At 45.9% G+C, this 17,543-nt stretch overlaps 1 protein-coding gene across 1 annotated transcript; it reads left to right on the forward strand.

Annotated features, from left to right (window-relative positions):
- Positions 1-11,954: 11,954 nt before the first annotated feature.
- On the forward strand, positions 11,955-17,543 carry LOC542139 (cellulose synthase 11). Its single transcript, NM_001111766.2, has 13 exons — positions 11,955-12,197; positions 12,287-12,396; positions 12,506-12,557; positions 12,651-12,798; positions 13,478-13,744; positions 13,838-14,180; positions 14,277-14,414; positions 15,021-15,146; positions 15,245-15,457; positions 15,537-15,783; positions 15,865-16,064; positions 16,189-16,542; positions 16,625-17,543. The coding sequence occupies exons 1-13, from the start codon at positions 12,029-12,031 to the stop codon at positions 17,207-17,209; spliced, it is 2,952 nt and encodes a 983-aa protein (NP_001105236.2). The 5' UTR covers positions 11,955-12,028; the 3' UTR covers positions 17,210-17,543.

A 17,543-nucleotide genomic window follows, 5' to 3' on the forward strand; every position in this document is an offset into this window, starting at 1 on the left:
AAAGGTCTAGATAGAATTAAAATTGGCAAAATTAATGAGTTAATTGATGCCTTGAATGAAAAGGATAGGCTTTTAGAAAAGCAAGAGGATTTGTTATATGATGAACATGATAAATTTGTAGAAGCACAAAAATCTCATGCTTTAGAAGTTAAAAGAAACGAAATGCTTTCTTGTGAATTATCTTCTTGCCATGAGACAATTTCTAGCTTAAGGAGCATTAATGATGACTTGAATGCTAAGATTGCTAGTAAATCTAACTCTTGCGTAGAGAATGTTATAACTTGCACTAGGTGTAAAGATATTAACATTGATGCTTATAATGAACACCTAGCTTGCATTTCTAAATTAAATGAAGAGGTGGCTAGTCTTAATACCCAACTTGAGACTAGCAAAAGTGATTTTGAGAAACTAAAATTTGCTAGGGATGCCTACACGGTTGGTAGACACCCCTCAATTAAGGATGGACTTGGCTTCAAGAGGGAAGCCAAGAACTTAACAAGCCATAAGGCTCCCATCTCCGCCAAGGAGAAAGGGAAGGCCCCTATGGCTAAAAGTACTAAAAGGAACCATGCTTTTATGTATCATGATAGGAGACAAACTAGAAATGCTTATAGGAGTTATAATGCTTATGATGACTTTAACTCTCATGCCATGGTTGCTTCTAGTTCTTCCTATATGCATGGTAGAAATATGTCTAGGAGAAATACTATTTATCATGTGCCTAGAAAGAATATTATTCATGCTCCTAGGAAAGTAGTGAATGAATCTTCTACAATTTATTGTGCTTTAAATGCTTCCTTTGCTATTTGTAGAAAGGATAGGAAAATAGTTGCTAGGAAGTTAGGGGCAAAATGCAAGGGAGACAAAACTTGCATTTGGGTCCCTAAGGATATTTGCACTAACCTTGTAGGACCCAACATGAGTTGGGTACCTAAGACCCAAGCCTAAATTTGCCTTGCAGGTTTATGCATCCGGGGGTTCAAGCTGGATTATCGACAGCGGATGCACAAACCATATGACGGGGGAGAAGAAGATGTTCACCTCCTATGTCAAGAATAAAGATTCCCAAGATTCAATTATATTCGGTGATGGGAATCAAGGCAAGGTAAAAGGGTTAGGTAAAATTGCAATTTCTAATGAGCACTCTATCTCTAATGTGTTTTTAGTTGAGTCTCTTGGCTACAATTTGCTATCTGTTAGCCAACTATGCAATATGGGATATAATTGTCTTTTTACAAATGTAGATGTGTCTGTCTTTAGAAGAAGTGATGGTTCACTAGCTTTTAAGGGTGTATTAGACGGCAAACTTTATTTAGTTGATTTTGCAAAAGAGGAGGCCGGTCTAGATGCATGCTTAATAGCTAAGACTAGCATGGGCTAGTTGTGGCATCGCCGCTTAGCACATGTAGGGATGAAGAACCTACACAAGCTTCTAAAGGGAGAACACGTGATAGGTTTGACTAACGTACAATTCGAAAAAGATAGACCTTGTGCAGCTTGTCAGGCAGGTAAACAGGTGGGAGGAACGCATCACAGCAAGAATGTGATGACCACATCAAGACCCCTGGAGCTGCTACATATGGACCTCTTCGGACCCGTCGCCTATCTGAGCATAGGAGGAACTAAGTATGGTCTAGTTATTGTTGATGACTTTTCCTGCTTCACTTGGGTGTTCTTTTTGCAGGATAAGTCTGAAACCCAAGGGACCCTCAAGCGCTTCCTCAGGAGAGCTCAAAATGAGTTTGAGCTCAAGGTGAAGAAGATAAGGAGCGACAACGGGTCCGAGTTCAAGAACCTTCAAGTGGAGGAATTCCTTGAGGAGGAAGGGATCAAGCACGAGTTCTCCGCTCCCTACACACCACAGCAAAATGGTGTGGTAGAGAGGAAGAACAGGACGCTAATCGACATGGCGAGGACGATGCTTGGAGAATTCAAGACCCCCGAGCGTTTTTGGTCGGAAGCTGTGAACACGGCTTGCCACGCCATCAACAGGGTCTACCTTCACCGCCTCCTCAAGAAGACTTCGTATGAGCTTCTAACCGGTAACAAACCCAATGTATCTTACTTTCGTGTATTTGGGAGTAAATGCTACATTCTAGTGAAGAAGGGTAGAAATTCTAAGTTTGCTCCCAAAGCTGTAGAAGGGTTTTTGTTAGGTTATGATTCAAATACAAAGGCGTATAGGGTCTTCAACAAATCATCGGGTTTGGTTGAAGTCTCTAGCGACGTTGTATTTGATGAGACTAATGGCTCTCCAAGAGAGCAAGTTGTTGATCTTGATGATGTAGATGACGAAGACGTTCCAACGGCCGCGATACGCACCATGACGATTGGAGATGTACGGCCTCGGGAGCAATTGGAGCAAGATCAACCATCTTCCTCAACTATGGTGCATCCCCCAACTCAAGACGATGAACAGGTTCATCAAAAGGAGGCGTGTGATCAATGGGGAGCACAAGATGATCACGTGATGGAGGAAGAAGCGCAACCGACACCTCCAACTCAAGTCCGAGCGGTGATTCAAAGGGATCATCCCGTCGACCAAATTTTGGGTGACATTAGCAAGGGAGTAACTACTCGATCTCGATTAGTTAATTTCTGTGAGCATTACTCTTTTGTCTCTTCTATTGAGCCTTTCAGGGTAGAGGAGGCCTTGCTAGATCCGGACTGGGTATTGGCCATGCAGGAGGAACTCAACAACTTCAAGCGCAATGAAGTTTGGACACTGGTGCCTCGTCCTAAGCAAAATGTTGTGGGAACCAAGTGGGTGTTCCGCAACAAACAAGACGAGCACGGAGTGGTGACAAGGAACAAGGCTCGACTTGTGGCAAAAGGTTATGCCCAAGTCGCAGGTTTGGACTTTGAGGAGACTTTTGCTCCTGTGGCTAGGCTAGAGTCTATTCGTATCTTGCTAGCATATGCTGCTCACCATTCTTTCAGGTTGTACCAAATGGATGTGAAGAGTGCTTTCCTCAATGGGCCGATCAAGGAGGAGGTGTACGTGGAGCAACCCCCTGGCTTCGAGGATGAACGGTACCCCGACCACGTGTGTAAGCTCTCTAAGGCGCTCTATGGACTTAAGCAAGCCCCAAGAGCATGGTATGAATGCCTTAGAGAATTTTTAATTGCTAATGCTTTCAAGGTTGGGAAAGCCGATCCAACTCTTTTTACAAAGACATGTGATGGTGATTTGTTTGTGTGCCAAATTTATGTCGATGACATAATATTTGGTTATACTAACCAAAAGTCTTGTAAAGAGTTTAGCAGGGTGATGACGCAGAAATTCGAGATGTCGATGTTGGGCGAGTTGAACTACTTCCTTGGGTTCCAAGTGAAGCAACTCAAGGACGGCACCTTCATCTCCCAAACGAAATACACGCAAGACTTGCTAAAGCGGTTTGGGATGAAGGACGCCAAGCCCGCAAAAACTCCAATGGGAACCAACGGACACACCGACCTCAACAAAGGAAGTAAGTCCGTTGATCAAAAAGCATACCGGTCCATGATAGGTTCTTTGCTTTATTTATGTGCTAGTAGACCGGATATTATGCTTAGCGTATGCATGTGTGCTAGATTTCAATCCGATCCTAAGGAGTGTCACTTAGTGGCGGTGAAGCGAATACTGAGATATTTAGTCGCTACGCCTTGCTTCGGGATCTGGTATCCTAAGGGGTCTAACTTTGACTTAATTGGATACTCAGATTCCGACTATGCTGGATGTAAGGTCGATAGGAAGAGTACATCGGGGACGTGCCAATTCTTAGGAAGGTCCCTGGTGTCGTGGAACTCTAAGAAACAAACTTCCGTTGCCCTATCCACCGCTGAGGCCGAGTACGTTGCCGCAGGACAGTGTTGCGCGCAACTACTTTGGATGAGGTAAACCCTCCGGGACCTTGGCTACAATCTGAGCAAAGTCCCACTCCTATGTGATAATGAGAGTGCTATCCGCATGGCGGAAAATCCTGTTGAACACAGCCGAACAAAGCACATAGACATTCGGCATCACTTTTTGAGAGACCACCAGCAAAAGGGAGATATCGAAGTGTTTCATGTTAGCACCGAGAACCAGCTAGCCGATATCTTTACCAAGCCTCTAGATGAGAAGACCTTTTGCAGGCTGCGTAGTGAGCTAAATGTCTTAGATTCGCGGAACTTGGATTGAATTGTAGCATACATGTGTTTATGTCCTTGATCATGTTCATTCTGCATTTTGTTGCTTATTGTGGTGCTCAAGTTGTACAAACATTCCCCGGACCTCACAAGTCCTTGTGTAAGTGATGCACATATTTAGGGGGAGTTGTGCTACAACTTGACCCTTTGAGACTAACCATATGCTTGAGTTTGGTTGTTTTAGTCTCCAAGGAGGATTGAAAGGGAAAAGGTGGACTTGGACCATGCAAGACTTCCACTGCACTCCGATGAAAAGAGTAACTTTTCCAAGTTCATCTTTAAACTCTTATTGCCTATTTTGCTCTTAATTGAAGAATTTGGTGAGGCAATGGGGTTACAGGGCCAAGATTGATCCCGTTTTGGTGCTTGATGCCAAAGGGGGAGAAAATAAAGGCCAAAGCAATAGATGGATCAACTACCACTTGAGAAATTTTGAAAATAGTAGAATAGAGCTTTTGGTTTGTCAAAACTCTTGCATTGTCTCTTTTGTCAAAAGTTGGCCTCTTGTGAGGAGAAGTGTTGATTATGGGAAATAGGGGGAGTTTTTGAAATCTTTGATCAATCTCTTTTGGAATGACTCTCTTTATGCTTCAACATGTATGTTTGACTTAGAGATAGAGATTTGAGTTTGATTTGCAAAAACAAACCAAGTGGTGGCAAAGGATGATCCATATATGCCAAAAATGAATCAAAATAAATTTGAGTTTTATTTGAAGTGATTTTGCACTTATTCTAGTTGCTTTATGTTGTGTTGGCATAAATCACCAAAAAGGGGGAGATTGAAAGGGAAATGTGCCCTTGGGCCATTTCTAAGTATTTTGGTGATTGAGTGCCAACACAAGTGCTTAAATGTGAATTCATGCTTATGGATGGACAAAGTGCAAAACAAGAGCAAAGGTATGTTTCTAAGTCTTAGTACATTGGTTTTGTGTACTAATATACTTGTCTAAGTATTAGAAACAGAAAGAAGAAGAAAAGAGAAGAGTTGGCTGTGTACAGCCAAAAGGCTGTTTCGGTCTGGGGCACCGGACTGTCCGGTGGTGCACCGGACAGTGTCCGGTGCGCCAGGCTGCCTCGAGCGAAGTGGCCGCTCTCGGGAATTCGCCGACGGCGTACGACTAAAATTCACCGGACTGTTCGGTGTGCACCGGACTGTCCGGTGAGCCAACGGTCGGCCGGGCCAACGGTCGGCCGCGGAATCCGCGCGCGACACGTGGCCGAGCCAACGGTCGGAAGGGGGCACCGGACTGTCCGGTGTGCACCGGACATGTCCGGTGCGCCAACGGCTTCCAGATCTGCAACGGTCGACTGCGCCATTTTTGGAAGGAAATCGGGCACCGGACAGTGTCCGGTGTGCACCGGACTGTCCGGTGCGCCCGATGACAGAAGGCAAGAATGGCCTTCCAGATTTGCTCTCAACGGCTCCTAGCTGCCTTGGGGCTATAAAAGGGACCCCTAGGCGCATGGAGAAGTTAATAAAGCAACCTAAGAGCATTCTTGATCATCCACACTCAGTCTTTGCGCATTCGTTTGTCATTCTCAGTGATTCGAGCTCCGTTCTAGTGAGAACCTTGAGATAGTCTTTTGAGCTCGATTCTTGGCCGTGTGTGTGCGCATTTTGCTGTGGATTTGTGTGTGTTGCTTCCCTTCCTTACTCCGTGATTCTTTGTGAACATCAAAAGTGTAAGGGCGAGAGGCTCAAGCTGTGGAGATTCCTCGCGAACGGGATAAGAAAAGAAAAGCATAACACTGTGGTATTCAAGTTGATCATTGGATCACTTGTGAGGAGTTGAGTACAACTCTCGTTCGTTGGGACGCCACAACGTGGAGTAGGCAAGTTTTGTACTTGGCCGAACCACGGGATAAACCACTGTGTCTTCTCTGTGTTGAACTCTTTGTGGTTATCGTATTGTGCAAGATCTTCTCTCTAGCCACTTGGCATTAACTGTGCTAACGTTTAACCAAGTTTTGTGGCTTAAGTTTTTAAGTTTTACAGGATCACCTATTCACCCCCCCCCCCTCTAGGTGCTCTCATCTTTGCTTTATCTTGGCGCTAGTAGACCGAATATTATGCTAAGTGTATGCATTTGTGCTAGATTTCAATCTGATCCCAGGAAGTGCCACCTTGTGGTCGTTAAGCGAATTCTTAGATATTTGGTTTCTACGCCTTGCTTCGGGATCTTGTATCCAAAGGGGTCTACCTTTGACTTAATCAGATACTCAGGTTCCGACTATGCCGGGTACAAGGTTGATAGGAAGAGTACATCAGGGACTTATCAGTTTCTAGGAAGATCCCTGGTGTCCTAGAGCTCTAAGAAACAAACTTCTGTTGCTCTATCCACCGCTGAGGCCGAGTATGTTGTCGCAGGACAATGCTACGTGCAACTACTTTGGATGAGGCAAACCCTCCGGGACTTCGGCTACAATCTGAGCAAAGTCCCACTCCTATGTGATAATGAAAGTGCAATCCGCTTGGTGGATAATCCTGTTGAACATAGCCACACTAAGCACATATACATCCATTATCACTTTTTGAGAGACCACCAGCAAAGGGGAGATATCGATATTTATCATATTAGCACCGAGAACTAGCTAGTCGATATCTTCACCAAGCCTTTAGATGAGAAAAGGTTTTGCAGGTTGCATAGTAAGCTAAATGTCTTAGATTCGTGTAACTTGGATTGATCTATAGCATACATGTGTTCTATGCCTTTGATCATGTTACTCTAAGCATTAAAGTCTTTAATTGCTTATTTTTTTGTGCTCAAGTTGTACGAGTCATCCCCGGACCTCATAAGTCACTATGCAAATAATGCACATGTTTTGGGGAGGATATGCTACAACTTGACTCCCATGAGACTAACTTGTTTGTTGAGTACTCTTGACACAATCTCAAAGTTATATTGAAAGGGAAAATGAATTTGGACAAAGAGAGGGCTTCCACTGCATTCCGGTATCAATGTATCTTGTCCTAAGTTCGTACTTATGTTCTCATTGCCTTTTGCTCTTATTTGATATTTTGGTGAGGCAATGGGGTTAAAGGGCCAAAAAGGTCTCCTATTTTGGTGCTTAATGCCAAAGGGGGAGAAATTAAGGCCAAAGCAAATGGATCAGCCAACCACTTGTGAATTTAAAAATTGTAGAGTTAGAATCTTTGTGTTTGATCAAAACCCTCTTATTGCAAAAATTGTTCTCTTATGGGGGAGAATTTCGGTTATGGGAAAGGGGGAGTTTTTGGCATTTGATCAAATTTACTCTTGAAAGATCTCTCGATTTGCCCAAACAAGTGTGTTTGACTTAGAGATAGGAAAAAGAATTTGTTTTGTGAAAATAAACCAAGTGGTGGCAAAAGTGATCTAAATATGCCAAACTCCTTGAAAATCTTAGTGGTCTTCAATTTGACATAAACTTGCGCTCTTCTAGATATGTTAGTTCAAAATGAGTTGCTTTTTGATGTGTTGGCATAAATCACCAAAATGGGAGATTGAAAGGGAAATGTGCCCTTGGGCTATTTCTATATTGTTTTGGTGATTAGATGCACAACACACTATGTGTGAACTAACATAATGTTGAGCAAAGGAATATCTATATGGATCAAGTGGAGTTCAAAAGCAGCAAAAGGAGTTCAGATGAAACAGCCAGTGGAGCACCAGCTGCGGGTGCACTGGACACTGTCCGGTGCCCTGGTTGGCTCAGAGATAAACTCTCTGCTCTCAGGAATCGCTAAGGACGCCGCGGCTAAAATTCACCGGACTGTCCGGTGTGCACTGGATTGTCCGGTGAGCCAACAGCGGTCGCGCTAACGGTCAACGGCGCAATCAACGGGCGACGCGTGGCCAGAGCGAACTGTCACTAGGCCGCACCGGACTGTCCGGTGTGCACCGGACAGTGTCTGGTGTGCCAAGTGGACCGATGGTTCAACAGTCGGCTTTGCCAAAGAAGGAAAGAAATTGTACACTGTTCATGTCCGGTGGTGCATCGGAATGTCCGGTGCGCCAACGGACAGAAGGCAATAATTGCCTACTAAATGGAGATCCAACATCTCATATCTACCTTGTGGCTATAAAAGGGACCCCTAGGCGCATGGAGCAAAAAACCAAGCCTCCATTGAACATCCTAAGACGCCTAGACTTTGCAAGCACGCATCCGGATCATTGTGTTTGAGATTTGAGCACTTGTTGAGTTGTGAACTCGCTGCGCTGTGTTTGTGTGCTCGTTTCTTGACTTGTGTGTGTGTCGCTGTTGTGATCTAGCTCTTGCATGTGTTTCTATTCCTCCCTTACTCTTATGGTTTTCATTGTGATCAATATTGTAAGGTTGAGAGACTCCAACTTGTGAAGATTCCTCACAAAGGGAACATCTCCTATAAGGAAGAAAATCGTGGTATTCAAGTGGATCATTGGATCGCTTGAAAGGGGTTGAGTGCAACCCTCGTCCATTGGGACGCCACAACATGGAAGTAGGCAAGTGTTCTACTTGGCCGAATCATGGGATAAAATCGTTATGTCATGTGTTGTTATTTGTGTGTGATTCTCTCTGCTTCTACTCACTTGATAATTGCTCTAAGTTTCATACTCACCTTGTGAAGAGCAATTAAGTGAAGAAGACATCTCTTTCTCTCTAGACATAGCACCTTGGTTTTGATTCCACTAACATTTCATAAACCAAGTTTGTGCCATTTAGTGTTGATTTTTACAGGATCATCTATTCACCCCCTCTAAGTGCTCTCAAGTGGCACTACGGCACGGAGGCACAATTTGAGAGCAAGGTGGAGCACTTCTGAAGGCTTTTGCTACGCTCAAGCAACAGGGGCTCACTGGCGCTCGACTGGTGCGCACCTTCATGCCGCGACGAGTCCAACCCCTGATGGTCCACAAGAAGCCATGTATTAGTACTTCGGCGTTCTCGACCCCGACCGTCACTCCACCGAGCTACTCGTGTTGTCCGAAATTGAAGCCCGGGTCAGGGTCGTTATGGTACTATCGCCGGGGTCCTTCATGGATGAGGATTCACCCCTTCCTTTATTCAAGGATGTTTCGAGCCGTTTGGTGAGTTCTCTTTCCCTCGTCTTCTTCCGCCCTTTCCTCCCTTTGTATCATGGGCGAGTGTGGTTTCATAGGGGATTGAGCCTATGGTGCCCTGTCTTTCGCCCCTTCCCAAGTATGTCATCATCAGGGTGGAGCGGAACTGGAAGAGAGAGGATGAGGCGAAGACTTCGGCGGCACGACGGAAGCGTCGTCTGACGAGGAAAAAGGAGAAGAAGGTCACGCGCCTCGCCCGCGGAGCTTGGGAGGAGCATTACCCCATCCACCGACATGGAGGACATGACCTCTACTGCGTCCAGGGGATGGACGTCCTTACTTTAGAGGGTGGCCCGTCCCACCTTAGGGACGCTGAGTAAACTCCAACGTCTCAGCCCAAGGTGGGGGACTGGTGTCAGACCTCATCATGCTTGTTGTGTCCTCCAAACACCTCATGGCAGGGGGTAGGTCCGACGATGATGAGGGGGGAGCGACACTGGTGGCGTCGCATCCTCCCGCGCCCTTGGTTACATCAGGGTGTCGTGCGGGGAAGGAGCCAGTGTCAGTTCTCCTCCCCCCCTACGCCTCTAGCGACGGATGTACGTCATGCGATGCCTCAAGCGTAATCGCAAACACAGACGGCCTTTGTGTCATCGAGGTGTCGCTATGGGAGAAATACGGAGGCGGTTCCCTATCTCGTGCCTTTTGCGGCCGCGCTGAAGAAGACAACCACGGGGAAGCGCTCCTCCAGGTATATTGGTTTTCTCCACTCTGCTCCTTTTTATCCCATGCTCTCGTGCTTGATCCATGTTTTTCTTCTTGTTCCCCTTGCCAACACATATGTGTTGTACAATATGGTGAAGGGCGCGACCCTTGCAACGAATGGGGGGTGCTTGCCTTACGTTGCAAGTGATGGCAACTTCTTCGATCGTCGTGGCCTCCCTGCCTGTTGACACAATGGTCGACCCTCCTATGGCGGGAGTGCCGACCTCTCCAACAGCTCAAGAGTTGGTTGGCGCGACTGTCCTCGAGGTGGTCCTCCTTGATGCTCCTGCCGTAGCATCCAACCTAGAGAGAGTCTCGTTGCCGGGGTTGACGGCTCAGGGTGGAGGTGACGTTCATCACCCTGTCACCGACATCCTAGGGCATCTTGCCCCTGAGTGCTGTGGTGGCGGTCGGTCAATTCGGGTTGGCGTCATCGTCCATGGAGGTTATTGGGTCCCAGGTGTGTCCTCCACCGACCGTCGTCGCTTCAACTTCTGCGAGGGTTGTGTCGTATGTTGTGCACGAGGGGAGTCGCGAGGGCCTTCCACTGCCCCTCGAAGGCTTGGAGGCAAGGGAGACTAAGGTGGAGGAGTGGCAGTGCATTGGATAGGCCTCGACCCGGGGTGGCATGAGCCTGGAGACCATCGAGCACATGCTTGGTAATTTTGGAGAGGCAATTTTGATTGCTTGGGCGTCGATGACTCGAGATTTTGTTCCTTTTGGTCTGATGAGCGTCGCAAGGTAGGAAGAACAGAAGCCAAGCCCACAGGGACAGGAAAAATGCACTGCAGCAAGACGCGCGCGTGTATATATAAGCACGAGGCAACCTAACCAGTAATCTATTGCCCTTTCAAAGGACTCTGTTTTTTTATTTCTGCCTCTTCTGAATTTTCCGAAGACATGAGCTTCTAGCCTGTTGCAAGTGGTAAATCCCTTGTGCTTGAAGGCTGCAATATAGTGGTTCCGTTGCAACACACGGGCACTCATCTAGTTTCTTATAAGCATAAAAAAAGCAGGATCATCTCATTGATTTTTTAGGATAAACTCATAATTGAGGATAAGTCAATCAGTTATACTGAACATTATGTTGCATAACATGTAGATAAGGACACGAAAACATAGAAAGTTTCTCAGTTATATTTACCCATCAACATGAAATAAAAAACAACAAAGATGTCATAGTGATGTTTGTTTCAACTTACCAAGGGTGACCATGTCGTATTTATAATAATATTATATATTTATATCGTCAATAGAATATTAGTGTTACGGTGATATTTTAGCACACCGATTTTTTATATCATACTGATGTTTATCGTTTTGTATCTATATTTTATATTTGTTTTATAATAATATTAGATATTTATTTCGTCAATAGAATATTAATGTTATGATGATACTTTACTATATTGATTTTACATATGATAGTGATGTTACTCCTTCCGTATCTATATTTTATATTAGTTTTTATCTCCTGGCAACACGGTCACAACAGAAGAGAAGTTTTTCAGACCGATTCCAGGATCGATTTTTTTTTTATATCTGGGCTAAGACATCAGGTAGAGATTGTTTAACCTTTGCGGCTTTCCGCACTGACGGACCCACCCCCACCGCATCAACGGAACCTACCAACCACCCCCGTGCTCCGACCCCCCATCTGCCCGTCTTCCAGGTTACGCCCCGCGCGGCCGCGCGCGCGGAAGCTGTATCACCCCACCCGTCGACGTCGTCTTCGCTTCGAAACCCCGCAAAACCCCGCGGAAAAAACCCACCTGCTGCACGCACGCACCCCCTCCCTCTCCCTCCCCATGGCGCCTCCCCTCACCCAACTCTTTGCTTCCATTCTTTCCATCCACCCGCCAATGCGACGCCGACGCCGCAACTCCACCCACCGCCTGCCAGCGCCACCTCACCGCACCGCTTCCATCACCCCGCGATCATGGGCTACCGCTATATCACCACGCCTCCAACCTCCGGCACGCTTAGCCTCTCTCTCCCATTCTCTCACACCCAACACCCAGCTATCACACCCTGATCCCCGAGGCCGCGCGTCGGGGTGAGGAGGAGGGGCCATGATGGAGTCGGCGGCGGCCCAGTCCTGCGCGGCGTGCGGGGACGACGCGCGCGCTGCCTGCCGCGCGTGCAGCTACGCGCTCTGCAGGGCGTGCCTCGACGAGGACGCCGCCGAGGGCCGCACCACATGCGCGCGCTGCGGAGGGGACTACGCCGCTATCAACCCAGGTGCGTCGCGAGTATCGGAATCGTACTGTTTTCTTTTGCCGGTTTTCGGGAGGTAATGCTAACGTGTATGCGACCGCTCTCTGTTCCAGCGCGCGCCAGCGAGGGAACCGAGGCGGAGGAGGAGGTGGTGGAGAACCACCACACCGCCGGTGGCCTGCGTGAGAGGGTCACCATGGGCAGCCACCTCAATGATCGCCAGGTGGTTTTCCCCTCTCTGTTTGTTCAGTTCAGTGTGCCACTGCAACTGATGTCTCTAGAAAACTCTGGTCATTTTTTACTTTGTGGGTAACTGAGTTTTGCTGGAATAGGATGAAGTAAGCCACGCCAGGACCATGAGCAGCTTGTCGGGAATTGGTAGTGGTAAGGTTACTTGCTTCATAATTTACGTCCTGTTTCCTTTGTTTCTGATGGTGTGGGGGTAGTGAAATTTCAACCCTTACTATGAATTTGCAGAATTGAATGATGAATCTGGTAAGCCCATCTGGAAGAACAGGGTGGAGAGTTGGAAGGAAAAGAAGAATGAGAAGAAAGCCTCGGCCAAAAAGACTGCAGCTAAAGCACAGCCTCCGCCTGTCGAAGAACAGATCATGGATGAAAAAGAGTAAGGATGAAGCGTCCATTTATAGATCTTTCTTTATGACTCGTTGAGGTGCCTATCCTTCTCCATGCATAGAGTGATATTATAAATGAACTGCGAATGTTAAATGATACTTGATTAGGTGAAACTAAGAATGCTTTTAGCTGATCATTGTTCTAATATAATGGCAACATTGAGGTTCTCTCACATACGTCAAAGTTAGCTTTATCTTACTAGATCCCAGAACTTGTGTGATGAAATTGAACTTGCTGTGCCGTGTATATACTGTTTTTAGGACATTAAAGCATGGACTTCGCTATACTGGAGTAGAAATTAGTAAACCAAAGCACTGAAATAATTGTGGATGGTGACATACATATTTATGTTTCATATCTCATTATCAGGCCTCATTTTAACCTAACTCAACACGACGACACCTCAATCAGATACTAAGCCTGGCCTATTGACATTTATTTATTTAGTACCACTAGCGTTTCCCAAGATCTGGTTTTCTGTTCAATCTAGCACAAGTGAACTCTATCCTAGCCTATTTCGCAATATTTTTAACTCTGTACCTAATTTCTGATAAGATGCCTGAAAGGTCTCAATCTCATCATTTATTGTTTGAAGCCTTTGTGATAACTTTCACTAAAATGTGACGTTTCTATCTCTGTACATGTTGTAACAACAAACAATTTTGCAGCTTGACAGATGCATATGAGCCACTCTCCCGGGTCATCCCAATATCAAAGAACAAGCTCACACCTTACAGAGCAGTGATCATTATGCGGTTAATTGTTCTTGGGCTCTTCTTTCACTACCGTATCACCAATCCTGTTAACAGTGCCTTTGGTCTCTGGATGACATCAGTTATATGTGAGATCTGGTTTGGTTTCTCCTGGATATTGGATCAATTCCCGAAGTGGTATCCTATCAATCGTGAGACTTATGTTGATAGGCTGATTGCACGGTATGTTTGTTAGAGCCTACTAGCACATAAGAATCATATATATGCATCAACAACCATCAGGATCTGATAAGCCTTGTCTCATGTTTGTTACAGATATGGAGATGGTGAAGAATCTGGGTTAGCACCTGTAGATTTCTTTGTCAGTACAGTGGATCCATTGAAAGAGCCTCCACTAATCACTGCAAACACTGTGCTGTCTATTCTTGCTGTGGACTATCCCGTTGAGAAGATCTCATGCTATGTATCTGATGATGGTTCTGCTATGCTCACATTTGAATCGCTCGCAGAGACTGCAGAATATGCTAGAAAGTGGGTGCCGTTTTGCAAGAAGTACGCCATTGAGCCACGAGCTCCTGAGTTCTACTTCTCACAGAAAATTGACTACTTGAAGGACAAGATACACCCATCTTTTGTCAAGGAGCGTAGGGCTATGAAGGTAGATCTTGGTTGCACGTTTGAACAACATTCATTTTTTTACTGGTTATGCTCTTTGTTTTTATACAAATAATGTTATGTACTTGTGTTTACACAGAGAGACTATGAAGAGTACAAGGTGAGGATAAATGCTTTGGTTGCCAAGGCTCAAAAGACACCTGATGAAGGCTGGATCATGCAAGACGGTACACCATGGCCTGGGAACAATCCTCGTGACCACCCTGGCATGATCCAGGTAGTTTGATTTTTACTAGTGAAATATCAGCATGTGAGATTCGTGGTCATACTGAGTTATTGCAGGATGGTATTCTACTTCTTGTTTGGAACTGATTGCTGAAATTTATAATGACTAGTTAATTCTTTTAGGATATAAATCAAGTCATGAATATTTCTTGCATCTTGGTCAATACTCAATACGAACATGCATGTCTTCCCTCACGAAATAAATAAACAAATGATAACAACAGCAGCAACAACAACATCCTAGTAAGGTGTTTCACTTGAACTTGCAAATATATTCTTTATACTATGGTGTTAGTTCAATGGATCATTATTTGTATCCTACTTGTGTCTCATTTTGCAAGGTACATTTATCAACTAATACTCAAAACACCCTAATTGATATTGAACTTTTATAGATCCACTGCAAATTGCAGTTCAGAGTTGAAGTTATTATGGTTTTGTGGAACTTACATTTCACTGCTACCGTGTTCCCTTTTTTCTAGACTCTACTAAGATGCTCTATTTTCCTACTATACTATTATGTGTGTCGATCCTTGCTAGAGTGTCAATGTTTTTGTATCAAGCTTGCTCTTACCATATCCCTTGCTTTTGGTGATAGGTTTTCCTGGGTGAGACTGGTGCACGGGACTTTGATGGAAATGAACTTCCTCGGTTAGTGTATGTGTCAAGAGAGAAAAGACCAGGCTACCAACACCACAAGAAGGCAGGGGCTATGAATGCTCTGGTACGGCATTCTTCACTGCTAATTGCAGTATATAGAAGTTTATTTTATGTCAAGACTGTTTGAACATGAATTAATTGAAAAACTTTCTAATTTGGCAGGTCCGAGTGTCTGCTGTTCTGACAAATGCCCCTTACATTCTTAATCTTGATTGTGATCACTATGTTAACAACAGCAAAGCTGTTCGTGAAGCAATGTGCTTCATGATGGACCCTACTGTTGGCAGAGATGTCTGCTATGTACAATTCCCCCAGAGGTTCGATGGCATTGATCGCAGTGATCGATATGCCAATAGGAACGTTGTGTTCTTTGATGTAAGTGTTCTAACTGGTGACGTTGTCTTTACATCTTAGTTATCTTCACACAACTTATGTCCATTCTTACATCGAATAGGTTAATATGAAAGGACTTGATGGCCTCCAAGGCCCAGTTTATGTGGGAACTGGTTGTTGTTTCAATAGGCAAGCACTTTATGGTTATGGGCCTCCATCTCTGCCCGCACTTCCAAAGTCTTCGATTTGTTCCTGGTGTTGCTGCTGCTGTCCCAAGAAAAAGGTTGAAAGAAGTGAGAGGGAAATCAACAGAGACTCTCGGCGAGAAGACCTCGAGTCTGCCATTTTTAACCTTCGCGAAATTGACAGTAAGTGCACGGATGTGGTCTGTCAAAAGTTCTAACCTGAAAGAATAATAGCGTGTTCATTACACTATGGTTGTTTTTCAGACTACGATGAGTACGAGAGGTCCATGCTCATCTCTCAGATGAGCTTCGAGAAGTCTTTTGGGCTGTCCTCGGTCTTTATTGAATCGACCCTTATGGAGAATGGGGGCGTCCCTGAATCTGCAAACCCATCTACCCTAATTAAAGAAGCCATTCATGTCATTAGCTGTGGATATGAAGAGAAAACTGAATGGGGAAAAGAGGTGTCCATTCTTGACCTTCATTATCTTTGTATAACACCAGATACATGCCTTGATGATACCAGATACTTTTCCCCTGTTCATGGGGCCTGACTTCTTGTTTCGTTTTTTCTTAAATTCCCTTCAGATTGGCTGGATCTATGGTTCAGTTACAGAGGATATTCTGACTGGGTTTAAGATGCACTGCCGTGGCTGGAGATCCATCTACTGCATGCCGGTGAGACCTGCATTCAAGGGATCAGCCCCAATCAATCTTTCCGATCGTCTTCACCAAGTTCTCCGGTGGGCTCTTGGTTCTGTCGAGATCTTCTTCAGTCGGCACTGCCCGCTGTGGTACGGTTACGGTGGCGGCCGTCTGAAATGGCTCCAGAGGCTCTCCTACATCAACACCATCGTGTACCCGTTCACTTCTCTTCCTCTCGTTGCCTACTGTTGCCTGCCTGCCATTTGCCTGCTCACAGGAAAGTTCATTATACCTACGGTAAGTTAGCTCTCAGCACGTGTACCTGGCGTCGTAATTCATATGGCCACCCACGATGCTCATTTGTCATTCTTTCTTCCAGCTGTCCAACGCTGCAACGATATGGTTTCTTGGCCTCTTCATGTCCATCATCGTGACGAGCGTGTTGGAGCTGCGGTGGAGTGGCATCGGGATCGAGGACTGGTGGCGCAACGAGCAGTTCTGGGTCATCGGAGGCGTGTCCGCGCACCTGTTCGCCGTGTTCCAGGGTATCCTCAAGATGATTGCCGGGCTGGACACCAACTTCACGGTCACGGCAAAGGCCACGGACGACACTGAGTTCGGGGAGCTGTACCTGTTCAAGTGGACGACGGTGCTGATCCCGCCCACAAGCATCCTGGTGCTGAACCTGGTGGGCGTGGTGGCTGGGTTCTCGGCCGCGCTCAACAGCGGCTACGAGTCCTGGGGCCCGCTCTTCGGTAAGGTGTTCTTCGCCATGTGGGTGATCATGCACCTGTACCCGTTCCTCAAGGGTCTCATGGGCCGCCAGAACCGCACGCCGACCATCGTGGTGCTCTGGTCCGTCCTCCTCGCCTCCGTCTTCTCCCTCCTGTGGGTCAAGATCGACCCATTCGTTGGAGGAACCGAGACCGTCAACACCAACAACTGCAACACGATCATCTGCTGATTCACCATCGGTCAGCTGCTGTCGTGCCGCGGCGGACGTGTTTCTGGTGTTGCAAACGTGGGTTGCCTGCCTGATGCGGGTCTCCTCTGTCTATCTCGCATCTGGGCTTTTGCCCCAGGATCTGAAGCGGGTGGTGTAGGTTAGCTTTATTTTGCGTCCAAGTGTTGATTGATGTTGTCTGTGTTATGAAAAGTTTTGGTGGTGAAACCTGAAATGTTAAAATTCGGCTCAATTGTGAGAAGGCACTGTTTTTTAAGTGTGTGTAAATAATAGGAACGTGGGAAAAAGGAACTGAGAATCATTTGCCTACCAAAAGGTGAAACCAATTACATTA

The sequence above is a fragment of the Zea mays genome, chromosome 3 (genome assembly GCF_902167145.1).
Source record: "Zea mays cultivar B73 chromosome 3, Zm-B73-REFERENCE-NAM-5.0, whole genome shotgun sequence".
Taxonomy (NCBI): domain Eukaryota; kingdom Viridiplantae; phylum Streptophyta; class Magnoliopsida; order Poales; family Poaceae; genus Zea; species Zea mays.